This window comes from Synchiropus splendidus, chromosome 2, assembly GCF_027744825.2.
Source record: "Synchiropus splendidus isolate RoL2022-P1 chromosome 2, RoL_Sspl_1.0, whole genome shotgun sequence".
Classification (NCBI taxonomy): Eukaryota; Metazoa; Chordata; class Actinopteri; order Syngnathiformes; family Callionymidae; genus Synchiropus; species Synchiropus splendidus.
This window is the reverse complement of record NC_071335.1, coordinates 31,308,764-31,325,577: the sequence shown is the minus strand read 5'-3', so window position 1 is coordinate 31,325,577 and position 16,814 is coordinate 31,308,764. Positions and strand designations below refer to the sequence as shown.

General features: G+C 42.5%; 1 protein-coding gene across 5 annotated transcripts in view; it reads right to left on the bottom strand.

Moving 5' to 3' along the window:
* Nucleotides 1-1,552: 1,552 nt before the first annotated feature.
* LOC128754761 (glucagon receptor-like) overlaps nucleotides 1,553-16,814 on the bottom strand; it is a 29,056-nt gene continuing 13,794 nt past the window's right edge. For 3 of the 5 annotated variants that reach the window (XM_053857609.1, XM_053857607.1, XM_053857610.1), the window contains 13 exons: nucleotides 15,850-15,997; nucleotides 15,662-15,761; nucleotides 15,478-15,585; nucleotides 11,888-11,976; nucleotides 11,646-11,752; nucleotides 10,761-10,917; nucleotides 9,713-9,872; nucleotides 8,165-8,225; nucleotides 7,435-7,504; nucleotides 5,628-5,716; nucleotides 5,070-5,214; nucleotides 3,049-3,090; nucleotides 1,553-2,905 (listed from right to left, as the gene is read on the bottom strand). In XM_053857609.1, the coding sequence (XP_053713584.1) occupies nucleotides 2,489-2,905; nucleotides 3,049-3,090; nucleotides 5,070-5,214; nucleotides 5,628-5,716; nucleotides 7,435-7,504; nucleotides 8,165-8,225; nucleotides 9,713-9,872; nucleotides 10,761-10,917; nucleotides 11,646-11,752; nucleotides 11,888-11,976; nucleotides 15,478-15,585; nucleotides 15,662-15,761; nucleotides 15,850-15,997 (1,693 nt within the window). In that variant the 3' untranslated portion in view covers nucleotides 1,553-2,488. Of the gene's footprint in view, nucleotides 2,981-3,048; nucleotides 3,091-5,069; nucleotides 5,215-5,627; nucleotides 5,717-7,434; nucleotides 7,505-8,164; nucleotides 8,226-9,712; nucleotides 9,873-10,760; nucleotides 10,918-11,645; nucleotides 11,753-11,887; nucleotides 11,977-15,477; nucleotides 15,586-15,661; nucleotides 15,762-15,849; nucleotides 15,998-16,814 lie in introns of all 5 variants that reach the window. The other 2 variants (XM_053857608.1, XM_053857611.1) reach the window with 2 other exon arrangements.

Genomic DNA, 16,814 nt, shown 5'->3' with positions numbered 1-16,814 from the left:
TATATAAAACCATATTTTCAACATATTGGCAAAGCCTGCATTTTACAGAAGCAACTTTTCAAGCAGTATTGAATAGACATTCCTTCAAGCCATGTTTGAATCTTATTCTCAACATCGTCATCGCAGTCCTCAAAAACTGTTCTGCGCTGGAAGCAAAAACAAACAAACAAAAAAAAAGGGCAGCAGAAAAGCTTCGCCCACTCTTGAAATGTGATAATCGCCTGCTTGCTTTCCTGTTAACCTCAGGGCTTCTATTAACAAAATATCAACACCGCAGCCCGGTCCAATTCCACAGCATGTGTCACCATAAGACCATAATCACAATAATAATAACAATAATAATAATAATAAGGCAACATTAAATGAAGTTTTTAAATCCTCATTTCAATGAGGAACCAATAGTTCTTGTTTATATATTTTACATCGAGCAGAAATTCACATTCACGCCCATCTTAAAAAGACCAGTCAACATGAGCGGCTTGGAGAATCACCACATATTGACTTACATACCTGTACGATGCCATACAAATAATTCACAAGACGCTCCGAGCGTAATACATCTCTCTTGGAGACTTCTTGGTTTTCTTTTTCAGTGTTTAGGAGTGAAAGAGGCAAATCACAAGTGTAGTTCACATTCGGCTTAAAAATATTCGATCAATATTTTCGAGCAGTATAAATAAATAATAGAGACAACAAAGCCACCTCTGATATGTCAAAGGACAAAAAGTGTGAATCAGCAAAACAGTTTGTAGTTTCCTCACTAAGCAATAGCAAAAAAAAAAAGAAAAAAGAAAGAAACCTGGAACTTTGGTCCACGATCACAGCACAAATCTGTGGGACGGGACTGGTTCAATGAGGCCGCCAAAGAATGTCGCTATTTGTATGTGTGTGACTGTACCTGGTTCATCCTTAAGTTCGGGAACCATTTCTGGACAGAACATCTCCTTGCGAGGACCTTATACTTTTGTACTTTTTTTGGGACCAAGCCTAAATTTGAGGGTGAAGACTTCAAAATAACTGCGTTGCTGCAGTGGGCCGGTAGCAGAATTATGCGTCTCTCTGTCGCATCACGAAAGCAGTTGAAAGTCAGGCAGGTACGACCGAAGCTAGTGGAGCGCTGGCCCTGAACAACAAAACACATCACATACTGAACGACTGAACAAATCATTGTCCGTGCAGAACATATTGTCCGAAACGAAGAAACAGCAGAAGCTCACTTTGTTTGGAGGAAGCCAAGTGCTGTTGCTGGACGAATGCTCGGCTACGCTCGGCTGAATTTTGCTGAGCCTTCAATTGCTTCATTTGGCATCATAGCTAGACTACTACTTATTGTTATTATGGTTATTATTATACATTAAAAGAATGAGGGTAGTTACTTTCTGTTGTTTGCATAACATTGTTGTGTTTTAGGAAATGTGATGAGAAATTTGTCAATGTGTAAAGTGACATGTTCATTTGTTCAAATTGGTTTTGCACTGAACGGAACATTCCATGTTTGGTTTTTTTTATATATATATATATATATATATATATATATATATATATATATATATATATATATATATATATATATATATTAGGGGTGGGATTCAATTAAAAAAATAATCTAGTTAATTAGAGAATTTGTGCTGAAATAATGTCAATTAATCGCACTTTAATCGTATAAGAATATTTGCCGCATGAAGCCACATTTTTTTATTTCAATGAATTTGGTATATTACTGAATCGAGTGATGGACCCATACATGCATTTAAACAACAAAACATTGTTTATTTTGCATCAGTTTGACAATAGTACAATAAATCACGACGGTGGCTACATTCAAGTTTTTATATCACCTCATTTAAAGTAAAGCTCTTTTAATGTCTTAGAAATATTTGTATAATAATTTCAATTGTAGAAGAATTTCAAGTACATTCAGAGTAGTGGAAACTCTGACCAATGTGTAGCGAAAAACCTCCCTGAACAAAAGCAAACTCTCTGCTTTTGTCTGCTTTTGTTCAGGGATTCCTCCATGTTTGTTGTTGTTGTTATCATCCTAGCTGCCATGTGTCTTGTGCATCAGTGGGATCAGTGGACCAGGAGCTCCTGCACTTACAAGTATACTGTTAAATTAAATTAAATTAAATTGAATTAAATTATTTTGTTGTAATAAATTAATCGGAATTAACTTGTTAAAGTCCCACCACTAATATATATATATATATATTTTTTTTTTTTTTTTACAAAAATAGCAGTAGCGTTTTAACAAGAGAGACGGAAATGGGCACGGTACGTAAGTCTTCAGCCGTCACATACACTGTTCACACATCAGAGCACTGCAGGGTTTCTCCAGTGCTGAAGTTAACTGCTTCTTGTCCAGGCGCAGTGATCCAAACTCAATCATGATTCCAGAGATAAAAACATGACTTCCCGTACAGAAAATGAGCCCCGTCATTCTTTCTTCATAAATCACGTGGAGAACCTCCAGAAGGCTTCTGTGGCTGGATCAGACCGTGGTCTCCTCTCCCTCCAGGGCGTGCGAGTGGCCGTGGGCTGGCTCTCCCAGACACACATCATCTGCGGTGCTACTGTTGTGACAGGTGGCGCCTCTGCGCTGCGTGAAAGAGAAGTGACGGGCCACTTTGCTCTTGGTGCACTGTCCTTTGCCCATCCCGTTTGTGTAGGTGACGACTAATCTCCGACTCTGGCTGGGCGCCGCCGGGCACGTCGTGCCAGTGTCGGGAGCTTTGATATGAGCGCTCATATGGAAGTCAGATTTAGGCTCGCCGGGGTTGTCGTCATGGAGATCCGGGACGTTGCAGCTCTTCATGTGAGGCGTCTGGCTGTAGGTGTGACGATACTCCTCATCGATGTCTTTGCCTAGCTTCCACCGCTTCCACTTCTTCAGCATCTCTGACTGCACCTGCCGAATAAGGCATCAGCACAGGAGGCGGGACGGGCGTTAGATCTCCAAGTCCAGAATCTGCCAGAATCTCAACTGAAAGTGTGATGGATAGATGGATGCTGAATCACCAAAAGTATACGTTGTTGTGAAGGGGTTCTCACCTCTTTGTTGACAAAACAGTACAAAATGGCTACAAGCAGGCCCTGCAACACAGAGAGAACCTAGATCTTTCATCCAAAGCCACTGAAACAGCATTTTCTTGGAGTCCAAAGACACAACACAATTTTACTGAAAACAGTGGGCAACAGAACCTACTTCACTATATTCCGTAAAACTTCCTTCACATCTCAATGGGAACCAATGAATGAAGAAGTACAAAACAAAAATGAAGCTGAAGCTGAATAAAATGTACAATGTTTGGCTGAATACTGAATAATACTCAATATACAATGTTTTTTTTTACTAGTTTTTCTACAATACTGCATAAATAGTCGAGAACATAATAACATACATGTTTGTCAAATAAGTTAATGTCTTTATTAACATTTAGATTAAATAGATTAATAGATTTTAATATTTAAATTTTTTATATATATTTCAGGCTTGCTTTTTAAATAATAATAACAGAATTGTATAACAGACTGACAATGTAAACTGAAGTCTCTAGACAGTTTGGCTGAACACTTATATTTTCTCTCCAGCCCCCTAAAAGAACTGAAAACTTCAACACGGCAATGCAGACTTCGGATCTCACTTTGCCCTGAAGCGTCGCCATGGCGGCGGTCGGAAGCAGTCGCGCTTCCTACGTGACACCACAGACAACAAAGAAGTAGGAAAGGAAACATGATACATGGGTCAGAAAATCTAAATCACTTCGACTTGTGTTGAATCCTCCTATTCGGTCACCACACGACCGGGCAGCGAGCCTCAGAGTTGGTGCCGGTGAAGGAGAGGATTGTGTTGGCAGATTATTCTGACAGAGTACGTTTCACCTCCATGGTGCACTTTTGTGTTTAAAAAAAAAAAAAACATTCTATTACATTGCGTTGCCGATTAGAAATGAAAACCATGGTTCATACTGCACTCCACGTTGTTTGGTCACGCTCACTATTCGAGGCCAAACGATGCTTGACCGAATATTTGGCGCATTCCTAATATCAGGCCGGATGGAGGTGAAAAAAACAGGCGATTGGATGTGCTCACCATGAGGCCACAGAGGCACTACTAAAACAAAACCACAACCACAGCAGGGCAAAGAGAGAAGTGGAAACTGGGAAGACTCGAGTGTGTATTATGGCTCTATTTGTTCTTGTGTAGGAGAACGTCTCTGTCATTTTCAGTTGTATTCAATAGGCATTATGGTGAAAGACTGTACGTCTGTTTAACAAGTATCAGCCTGTTTAGAGCTTAAGCTCACATCAACAGTGTGGCTCTATCACCATGTGAAGGATTTTCTTAGATTGTTTTATGGTTTATTAGTGACCAGTTTACTCTGACTTCTTTTAACATGCCAAGGATGTTTACTGTCTCTACAATGGTTCATGTTTCTCTCATGCCTGAACCCATACAGATACAGAATACTGACCTAGAGAACTTCATGCAAAACCGACAGAAACGGATCAATGTTGCTGACCTAGGTGAGATGCTGAAATTCACTCATCACGTCATGAAAAAACTGACAAGGCTGTGTTGACTTCACTGGTGCGTTTGTTTGGAAAGCGCAGGCTTGAAGTGCAGCAGTCAGTAACTTAGCATTTCCAATAAATGCATAACCTGTGACACTTGTTAACTATATGACACTTAAGCGCAGGGGTCCCCAACTCATCCACACAGAGGCTGCGGTGGGTGCATGTGTTTTGTTTTGTTGGAACCCATCAAGCACACACAGTCGAACCAGCCAGGTGCAGCTGAAACAAGCAGCACCAGACTGACAGTCAACTGATACAGTCTTCACCCATTGCGGCCCTTTGAGGACCGCTTTGAGACCCCTACTTTAGCAGATCCCATGACCGAGGTGTTCAGCATCTCAACAGTAGAACAAAAGGTTGAATGTAGTGGAGAAGATCAAGGTCATTTTAAACAACTGCTCGACTAACTTATTGGGAAGAATCACACTCTTTTAAACAGCAGTTGTATCGCTGCACACGGATGGCAGACACAGCACATATGTAGACTATCGTACCTGAAAGGAGTTGAAGAGTAGATCACAGAAGAGTCGGATCAGACGCAGCATGGAGCCTTTGGGAACCGACTCGTCGATGACGAAGGTGAAGAGGATGGCATGAATCCCCAGTAGGGGGATTAGAGTCAGAGTAGACTTGGCTAACCTGTCCCCAGTTGGAAAAAAAAATTGACTCTCATGAAACAAAGGGCTTCATGGACCTGTGGCGTAGTCGTGCGTTAATAACAATTTCAGACTGAAGCACCGAGTCTATTCACAGAGTCAAAGCCAAAAGTTACTCTCTGGCTTTGGAGGACAAACGTGGCGGAACAAGCACTTTAATGCACTGTGTGAGGGACGACTTGAGAAGGTGCGGCTTTTCAAGTAACACTGCCATGTGACACTGATGAAGTCACGATCAGACGTGCGCTTGCAACACGTCTCTTATCAAAGACACCTTCAGCAGAACGTGAGGTAACGGAAAGGTAGGGGACAGTGTACCTCTGAATGAAGACGAAAACTGGTTCCAAAACGAAACAGGATTTTCAGACTTTTAAGGAACTATCAGCACCGTCTTACCTGAACTTGTAGTCGGTGTATCTCATCTGGTGGGCCCTCAGCTTGGACATGAGGATTTTAATGATTCGTATGAAGATGAAAAAATTGATCTAGAATACAGAATGAAAAATTGAACTTAATATTCATATATTTATCAGGGGAGAAACAAAACAAGGACTCATACATCAAAGTGACATTGACCCCTCCTGTTAACTCAAATCAAAGCGCACTTCACTGGTGTGTTTGTGCATGTGCTTCACAAATACACCTGTGCGTGGTCCACAGAAAGTGTGTCCAGGATCTTGTTTGTCTCCATGGAAATAGGAGCCAGGAAAACACTGGAGGAATTCCTCCCGGCACATCTTACCATGCGTTGTCATGTCAGCCAGCCGTTGAATAGTCACACACACATTCAGATGACTGGTCTGTAACTAAGATGCTGCTGAACTCACGTCTGCATGATTACATGATGTCAAGGTTGCACTTCATTTGAAAGTACAAATCACATCATATCGTACCGTTAGTTAACATGGATTAACTCCTACTTTCATTTCCTTTGAGCACATCCTTCAGTCAAGGTACGTTGTAATGGTACTGCTCAGCTCTTCAGCCTCCATCCAGAGCCGGATTTTGAGCAGCAATACAGTATCATATACACAATGGCAGAGAAGTCTTCCTCTTCTTTTGTCTTTCAGCGATTCCCACAAGCGGTTGCCACAACAGCGCAGCCTCCTCCACCCTAACCATGTTGATCATCGGCTCCAACCCCTTCTGCATCTCATGCCCTCCTCTTCTCCTCTCAGCTGGCACTCCCGTTTCTAAGGTTCTTCACCCAAACAATCATCCAGGCTTTATTTGTATCTATATATATATATATATATATATATACATAAACGGGTTGGACAAAATAATGGAAACAATTTAAAGCTATATATATATATATATATATATATATATATATATATATATATATATATATATATATATATAGTGGTGTCTCGGTTTTCGAACAAATCGGAATTCGAAAAAAAAAGATTTTTTTGCTTCGGATTTCGAAAGAAATTTCAGAACTCGAACACCCCCGAAAAAAGCCAGAATAACCATAGTGCGCGAACCGATCAGCTGACCCACGACGCGCTTTGTTATTGTGTATAACGCAGCCTCTGTATGCAGACGTGTCCCGTTAGCTACATTTACTGGCTGTTTTTTCTTCATATTGAGGTGTAAAACCTTTCCTGTCTCCTCACTGGACCATGGTGGAGTGTCACAGGGGAGGTGCTCGCCCTCCACACCTCCGAGGCTGGAGCGCTCACTCCAGGGTTTGATGTCCTGTTGTGGGCTGGAGCCCTGACAGGGATGAGGCGAGTCTGGGACAGAGCGTGACTTGGTTTATGACTTTGTCACAGCCAAACTGCACAGAAGCCCACATTCAGAGCTGGACATGCACCGGGCACCTCTTCACTTCTGGAGAGACGTCACTCACTCGGCAACCCCTCCCACATGCAGCGGCCACACACATAGAGGAACAGCGCACCTGCAGCAGACACTCTACATTCACTCCTACAAAAGACTATTTTAAGGCTTGGAACGCATTATTTCTTTTTCCATTCATTGTAACGGGAAAAATCGATTCAGATTTCAAACAAATCGCTTCTCAAACCGCCGTCTGGAACAGACTGTGGTCGAGAACCGAGGTACCACTGTATATATATATATATATATATATGTATATATATATCTATATATATATATAGATATATATATATATATTTATATATATATATAGATATATATATATATATACAACACAAATGTGTCTTTGTCTTACCAGATAGGCGAAGAGTATCGGTGAACGGATGATCCACCAGTATCCCATGTTGATATTCCTCTCCCAGCACCTGCACCAATTCACACGACACACCCAGAGGAAAGGAAATGTCATTTTGGCCCCGACATGCTTATTCACAGTTATGCAAACAATCCGGGATTAAGTTTAAAATCTCATCTTCATTCTGCAGTGGAATAATGTTGTATATATAAAATATGCATGACTAGACAGAACAGAGAAACCAAGATCATCACTTTCGATTTCTAGTCTTCATGACGCACTTTATGAGCATGGCGGAGTTGCACGATTGTTTAACTCCAAGTTTCCTCCTGAAATGCTTCAAGTTCATCTAAATGTCAAGTTTTATCCAGTCATGCGGCTGCAGTATTTCAAATCTCACTGGCAATGGCAATTTAACGTATACTGGATGTGACTCCGGTTCTGTGACTACATGAACAGCCGACAGTCTTTGCTATCGCTTCTATTTCCGACATATAACTCACAAACAAGGTGAAATCTAAATTCTTTGTAGCATGTAAAAGCCTGCTTTTGCATCAACAAATAACTGTGCCTCCACTGATTCTCTCTTTTTCCCTCAAACTGCTACCAAATTGATAAGGTGAACAAAAGTCAGGATGCATTTTCACTTCATTAAATCTGACTCTCTTGAAAAAAAAAAAAAATAGCTGAGCAAAAGGTTCTGGTTTAACTTCTAAAATAATGAACTCACTCTTCATTCTCGTACATATATTTGACTGTGATCCATGGCAACACAAAGATGAGCGGAGCACCTGGAATAAAAGATCAGATGTGAAAACACAAATGAAATTGCGCACCCATCATCATCTCTTTACATATCCATTATTCAAATTTCTTCGGTCAGTTTTTAATTCAGAATAGAGACATTCAATGTCAAGACATTCTAAAAACGATGAGGTAACAGATCCAAACATGATGTCGGACAAAAGTTTCTTGCCATTTAAAATATTGTGCTCAGTAAAACAGCAGTTTCCTGAGACATCCATGTCACAACTGCGGCCTGTGACCCAAGGACCCTTCCCAGCTCACCAGCATCACCTGTCTCCAACCTCCTGAGTCGACAAAAAAAACAGCTCTTCATTCCAGTCACCCAGTGATGGTTTATCACCACGCCACTAGTTTGCTTCACGGTCTGCCTGCCAACCCACCTGTCGCACATCACAGTTAACCTTTGTGGCTCCTCAGGATCTCAGGCCTGTCTCCAGCTACATGCCTGCACCAGCAACTTCACTCTTAGGACCGCTCACCTCTGGGACTCCCTGCTGTCCCACACTAAACAGACCTGCTCTGAAGACTGCGCCTGTTGAGTCTTCAGTCATGTTTAACTGTCATAAAGTAAAATCATCCAAAAGATAGGTTGCTTCAATTGTTTCATTTGAGATTTCATCTCTTTAAAAAGGCCATTTAGGAAAGGTTAAGCAAAATAAGTGGTCAATTCCCATGAGAGAGTTTGAGACGTAATGGGACTCATGAACTAAAGGTAAAGAAAGACCCAACCTGCAACCTCCAACTGTGGCACCAATGAGATCTGAAAACAAGCTCTTATCCAGGGGTGAATTCGCTGCCCACATAGACAGGAATAATGGTGAGTTCCAGTTGTCCTCAGGACTGGGAAATTCACAGTTACGCCCCCTGGAGGCGTCACCTGATGTAGGATTTACCGTCGGGAATGGGAGACTCCTCACCACCCCAATGATGCAATTCAAGATGACTTCCCTGAACGTAACCAAGAAGCAAAAGTTTGGAATCACTGAAATTTATCAAGAGGTTTCCGGACAATGCACGCATGAGAATAACTTTCTTCAACGTCACTATCTTGTTGTCCGACTTCGATCACTGGAACGCCCCGACTTCCTCCTCCTGACTCTCTGACTAATAGAGGCCATCTAATCTAAAGGACTACATGCAGGGTGAGTCAGTCTTTGCGCCTCCATCCAGCGTTTACGAAATGGAGTGCTAACTCTGCCTCAGTGCTTCGACTACCAAAGAAGATGATGGCTGGGGAGTTAGAGAAGGCACCGGAAAGATGGAGGAGGAAATCCTGCTTGAGGATGTCTGCAAGTACCGGAACAGAGATGAGATATATGATTTCTGTGGGATCAATCTGTTCATCCTATTCTAGGTCAAAAATTCGTGCTACGCTAAAACACCTCCAGAAAGAAAGCTTTTTCAGGTGTCATCATCATCTTCACCATTTGGCCATGACAAGTAATACAGATCATATATAGTCATCTCTTACCCCATCCAATAGTGAGGTACATGTAAAAGTACTTCCTCTCACTGAAGACAGTGATGACCAGCAGGCTGTGCAGGTAAATCCCCTCCACCAGCAGCCAGTAGTTGTTGGCCATCACACTGTACTGCATCATCACCACCGCGCTACGGCACCACGTCACAGCCTGAGGTGAAGACACACGAGCAGCAGGTCAATTACAAACATGGCAGGTCAGGCGTCATCTGGCATCACAACACATTTGCCGTCACAAAGGTGTTTTAAATTCTGCCGGATGTCAGCACTTCAGGGGGATAATAGAGGGCAAAGAAAGAAGCACACTTCTTTTTTTTTCATCACTACACAAGCCACGTTCAAACCAAAGCAGTAGCTCAAGGTTGAACCACCAATAGCTGATGCTCACAATTCTGATGACTCAGAAAAAAACCCATCATTTCAAAAGGGTATATCTACGAGACATATGCACGAGTACATCGTACATAAATGTGTTGAACAGAAGTCAAGATTAAATTCCCTCAAATGAATACTCTCCACATATAAATGCCAGTCGATACATTCTGGAAATCTCATCTTGGCTGGGAAACGCTTCCACAAAAAGGGCTAGAGTGGGTGCAGGCTTTTGTTCTCACCCTTCAAGAGCACACAGCTTCACCAACTGGATGACTGAAGACTGCGATCAGCTGATTGTTTGACTGGAACAAAGCACCCACACCAACACTTTTGCGGAAAAGTTTGCCACTGACGTTTATCAAGGATTCAAATCTTCATGTGTCATAGAGGAGAGGCGCAGCCAAACACTCACCCTGACACACTCAAACAACAACAGGATAGCAGAGGTGTTGCTGTGAGTCCACAGATATTGAGATGTTTTAGGGCCACGACAGGGGAGATGGCCGGGGTGAAATCAAAACAACCCATCTCACAAGTTTAAGATTACCTCCCTCTGTCCCCACACGAGTCCTTCCAGCTGGACATATTTTGACACGTCCAAATCCCATCTTGACATCAGCGTCAAACAAAATGCCAGAACGTAGTAGAGGAGGAGGTGTCTCACCGGTATGTTGACCCATACGGTAGTCCGGTTGTTGCTGCTGCTTTGGGGGTCCAGGGTTAGGGTCAACAGGGCGTCCTTCACCAGAATAGACACTGCTCTCAGGATGAAGGAGGCAAAAAGGTTCATGTGGATGTTGTTCCTCATACAGTGAAGCTTCCTGCGGCAACAAACAGAGTTGAATTATATACTTCATCAAAGCATTTCCCAAATGACAAACCTATAAGTGAGCTTGTTAAATATTTCATCTCAGCTTTTCAGGTTATTCGAAGGAGAGCAGTGGATTCCTTTAATTTTATCGTGTCCCCACAAGTAAGAGGAAATGAATGTTGGTTTCATGGCTTGCCAAACAACCCTGCTTAACAATCCCTGTCAGCTGGCGACTTGGTGAGCCTGAGTAAGGCCAGCAGTCAATGTTTTAGGAGTTCAGTGGGTAAAGAGGACAAAGAGGGAAAGCAAAAGAACTGATAGACTCCAAATGTGACACCAGCTGAGAACGGATGATAGCCGCACATGAGCATTCAGGACCAACTGGAAGGTTGTTCCGAGCCCCACCACCTGCTCTGAGTCAACTGTATGCTTCATCCTTCCGTCACTAGAGGAAGAGACTCCTCCACCTGGACATCATTCCCAAATTGAAGAGGACATTATTCCAGTTGAGCCCTCCGCCCCTCCTGTTTCACTGAGAGTTGGAGGAGCTCTATATCATCTGTATCAAGCAGGGACCCTCTCCACCCGAGCAGTGCCCACAGATTCTATTGTCTAACAAAAAATAAACGGTCGTGTCAGTGCTTCCTGCCACAAGAACCCATTAGGAACAAGGTGGAACCAACTGAATTCATTTGAAAATACCTTGAATCATGTGACCTCTCTTACGGTTGCTTTTACCTGAAGGTGATGAGGATTCCCAGAGCCAGCAGCAGAGCACCTAGAGACAGAGAATACCCCACCGTGTACATGGTCCGAAACTGGCTGAGGATGCGCCCATACTGTTGCTGTGGAGAGACGCCAACAAACAAAATATGAGCAAAATATGAGAAGCACCTTTAAAACAATAGGAAAAAATGATGTGTTATTAGAGAGTGAGTTGTCAAAAAATGTCCTGAAATGTCCGTGTTCACCAAGCTTACCTGTCCAGGGTCATCCTCACATTCACTGGTGTTCTTCCGTGACCACTTGCCATCTTTGTCACAAACTCTGTAGACTAAACCCTGCTGGACTAGACACAAACACAAGCACACACAACAGATCAGCACTATCATCTATGTTTTCGTGCATTCATAGACAGTCTATATATATTTAAAACGTGGAACAACTTTGACATTTCAACATCCTTGTTATGGCACTTGAGTCACCTCAATATGAAGAAAAAACAGTCAGTAAATGTAGCTAACAGGACACGTCTGCATACAGAGGCTGCGTTATACACAATAACAAAGCACGTCGTGGGTCAGCATGTTTTTTCCGGCTTATTTCGGGGGTGTTCAGTTCTGAATTTTCATTCAAAATCCGAAGCAAAAAAATCTAGAAATTTTTGTTCGAATTCCGAGACATTCGAAAACCAATGCACCACTTGTCATTGAAAAGTCCAACCAGCAGCAGAAACAGGTGCAAGTCATATTCATCAAACTTACTGAAGAAAAAAAGAAAAAAAAATACACTTGATGCAAACTGTTGAGAAAATTGAAAAAAAACCGAATAAAATTCTGAATAAACTAAAGATAATAAAACCATGTCTAAATATCATAATATAAAATATATATTTTATTTAAAATCCAAAGAATATAAGTAAATGAAAGTATTGCCACAAAATGTACAAATCAATTTTCCAAACTGCTTCAACAGATGCTTTCATGAACAGTTTTTACTGTGTATCATTTTTTATTTTCAAGAACAGTTCCATAGTTGTTAACTATCACAGATTTGCAGCCGTCAAGTCAATTCAGTGACACATTACTGCCACCATACGAAAACTGAGCGTCTCACGGCCCAAAGGTGTAAAACAAAAGAAAATGTAGCGGAGACGCTCGTGGCCCAACCTTGGGCCCCTGCCCTATGGTTAAGAATCACTGTTCTGTACAATCAAGAAGTCTTGTGCGAGTAACCTCCTGCAGTGTGTGTTCCTCTCTCTTAGCCGATGTCTGCGGTGAGCACATGACAAACCTGACATCAGCTGTGTTCTGTAACTCACGACGACGATGATCTGCTGATGCGCAGAATCAGATTCAGAATCAAATTTATCGCCATGGTCAGTGGGGATCCTACCAACTAGGAAAGTGTTTTGGAAAAAAGTGCTGACAAAAAATAAATAAATAAAATAAAATAAACAACAAAAGCTGTTCACGAATTCTTGTGACGGCCGAGGGGAAGAAGCTGTTCCTGTGACGGGAGGTTCTGGTCTGGATGGACCGTAGCCTTCTGCCAGAGGGAGGTGAGAGTCCATGACCAGGGTGAGAAGGGTCGGACCTGCATGTCTCTTGTCTTCCAACACGCAGGGTGTTTTGTTCTGACAAGAACATTAGTGGACGTGATTTGTTGGTTTTAGGAGACAACATTACAACCACATTAGCATCCGTTAGCATGGTTGCTAAGTTTGTCAGGGCTCATGCCGGGGATCAAAAATGAGACTCTGTGCTTTACTAACCAAAGACTGTTCATTCCTCTGACACTTCAGTCTCCTAAATATCATTATAATAATATTATTTATCCTGAAACCCGCGAGGTCAATCCAGAGCCAAAAGGAAGCATGTTGAGGATAATGGCGGCTCCATGGTGGCTCTGACTCTGACTCTGGCCATTGCGGCTCCTCACGACCAGTCAGTGTTGTTCTTCTACTGACAGCAGAACCGGAAGGACTGAAGAGCTCCTGGCGCCACTCCATGTCACGGAAGTGCATTACTCAGTAACTCCACTTACTCTCCACTCCAGGTGAACTGGGAGAACATGACACAATCGGCTTCATCGAGCTATTGCCTCAGTCGGGCTACTGAGCGCGCATCATTGGCTGACTGTCTCTATTATGCCTTGATGCTTTGGAATTCATTTCCTATCATTTCAACCACCTTCACCTTTAAGACCAGCTGCTTTTCAAAATAGGGCTCCTGGCTAATCTAACTCAGATATACAGCCCAGGGTTTGAAATGTATTTAATCAGACTGACACAATGAAATTTAGCCTCATAGAAAAACAATTTTCTGCACGACGGAGTAGCGATGGCAACCAATTTAAAGTACGTCTCATTCATTTTACTTTCAGAGCAGATATCCAAGAGCAAGGGGTGTAATGATGGGTAGCATTTGGAACGTCCAGGCTGAATCAGTTTTGATGATATTACGGGGAAATATATTTATTAGATATTGAAAGAGCAATAGCCAAAACTGAAGAGGAAGACTCAGAGTTGGAAGTTGAGGAAGTGGACATATTGTTGATGACATGGAGGAGGAACCTATTGACGGAGCAAAAATGCCAGTGGATTGCTTGAGTGGAGATTTGCAAGTATAATGGAAGCTTTTGAAAGGGAAATAGCTTTTTATATTGAATATTTTGAAGGGACTTTGTGGAGATTTTTGAATAGGGGGTGCATTTTTGAATGAGAGGGGTTGGGAGATGGGTAATATTGAACCCAACATTCTGTTTTTTTTTGGATTATCCATGAAATAAGTTATTAAAACTGCTCTACTCAGAAATAAAAATTGAAAACATTTTGAATGGATGCTTTTTTTTGACTTCTGTTTACACTTGGATGTAATATATTCCTGGTTAGCCCCATTTATCTCAGTAATACCCATTATTCCAGTTATTCCCTTTGTAACCATGGTTGGCCCAATTTATGTTCTGGCTCAAATTGTCAGGATAAATATCTCTAGAATTATTTATTTCAAATGTGTAAAGTACTTAGTTTGTGCTTATATTAAAAAAGTGCAATGTACTGATGCCAGTAAAATGTATCAGGATGAAGAACTGGAAGCAACAACTCTTGAAAATGTGGGCACTGTGTTGTCATGCAATTTCATTTTTTCACACTATGATGGTCATAGTGGAACTTGGTGTTTGGGGATCGGCATAGTACATTGGAATACCTGCCCACAGTGCCATCACCTTTTAGCATGAAGCTACAGAATATCATGTAACTCCCTCCTGCCTTTGAGGCACATCCTTAAAAGAAGGATCTTCTCGCAGTGCAGTTCTCAACAGGTGACCTAATGAGAAACAGCAGTTGGTTGGAGGTTGGTGGTTAGGAGGCCTAGGTCAGACCAAGGTCATGCTGGACAATGCCTTGATATTCCCCCATATAAACTGTGGGTTTAGGGGAGAGAGTGTCATATTTCGTTTTTTGTGTGCTTTTAGCTTGTTATTTCCTGTGTTGAAGAAGAATACAAGAGTCAATAAACCCCGTTGAAAGCAACCTCACATCTCCTGCGTTGGTCCTGACCGACCTGAGAAACTGTTAACTCCTCCCAAACAAGACAGAGTTCTCGAATACTACGTGTTCCTCCTCCTCGCTCCGCTTCTGGTGTTGACATCTTCGGTCGTTCCTTATTGTTTGTGTTTGAGTTGTGTTATTTGTATTAAAGTTACTGTTAACTTCACTCTCGTTGTTCGAGTCTTCTGTGAACCGACGTTGCAATTGTGTCAGACTACCTTAGCGATCACGACAGAGAGAAGTGTGGACCTCTCTGAAGGACGGAGTGTGAGGGGGTGAAGCTCACACATACAGTACCTTTGTGGAACCACGGCAGGAACCATGGGCAGGAGACGTTAACAACAGATCCCGGCAGTCCATCAGGCCAGCAGGCATACTGGTCGAAGGTCCTGTTGCAGACCACCCCTGCAGGAGAAAGAACCCTTTCACCTCAGTGTTTTACTCACAGATATACGACTCAAGTCTCTGTGGACAGACTTGCCTGAGGCAGGTGGAGTGCCGTCAATGATGTCCAGACACTGGTTTCTGTAGCTGCTCCACTGCTCCTTCAGCAGCTCCAAGGAGTTCGTCGTGTAGACCTGCTGAAAGACCAGCGACTCTGAAGCTGTTTTCCCATTAGAGGTGATAACACAGAGGGGTTGATGACAGATGGGAGTTTTAGTTGTGTACCTTAGTGAAGCAGCAGAGTAAGAGCAAGACCAGAAGGAAACAAGCCCTGGACATTCCACTGATGCTGGAAGGAAGGGGGTGGGAGGGGAGCAGGGCGCACAGGAGGCCCAGCACATGAGGCACTCGCAGGATTTTGTCACAGCGTAGCCTGGAGGCAAGAGGACAGAGGTGTTGGCGCGTACATGCCTCTCTGTGTGGGACTGACTGTAAGCATATCAAGCCTAGTGAGCTCCACCTCCTTGTGGAGCACCTTTGCAGGACCCCACGAGGTTAAGCCTGAAGTTAAGGCAGAGAGGCTGGGGAAAGCATTGTGGCAATGAGAGGTCCCCACGAAGATGATGTGACAATCCTGTGTGTGTGTGTTTCAGCGCAAGGCGCATTGATCGCAGGATCAATTGAATCTATAAGCAGAAAACAAACAACAAAACATTTTCTTCCGATACGACGACGGCCATAACTTTGATTTGAAAGAGAAGACGCAATAAAAGGAACCAAAGAAGGCGACCGACAATTATCTACAATAACAAACAAACAGTAAACAGTAGTAGTTTATATGTTTTATTTTCAATTAAAAATAAATTCTGTCTGTCAACATATATTCCTCAATGTGGATATATTTAATCTCAAACTTTCATTCATTCATTTTCTGCCACATTCTCAGAGAATATCTGGGTCCATATGTGAAGAGAAACAGGTTGTTTATGTCTTTTTTTTTTAATAGAAATAGACACAGAATTCCTTTCTAACAGCTGCCACCAACATTAATCTGCCCACTTCGCCGTCGCACCGTGAGTGAAGTGTAGGAAGCTGTGAAGACATGCAGCAGCAGGATGTTAAGGGGCTTTAAAAGGCCTTCGATTACTCATCCCGACATGCGATCATCGCTGTTTCTCTCCCCAACAGAGTGAGACGAGCACGGCGAGGTCGGTGAGCAGAGCGAAATCTGAAACGTTTCTGCAAAAAAC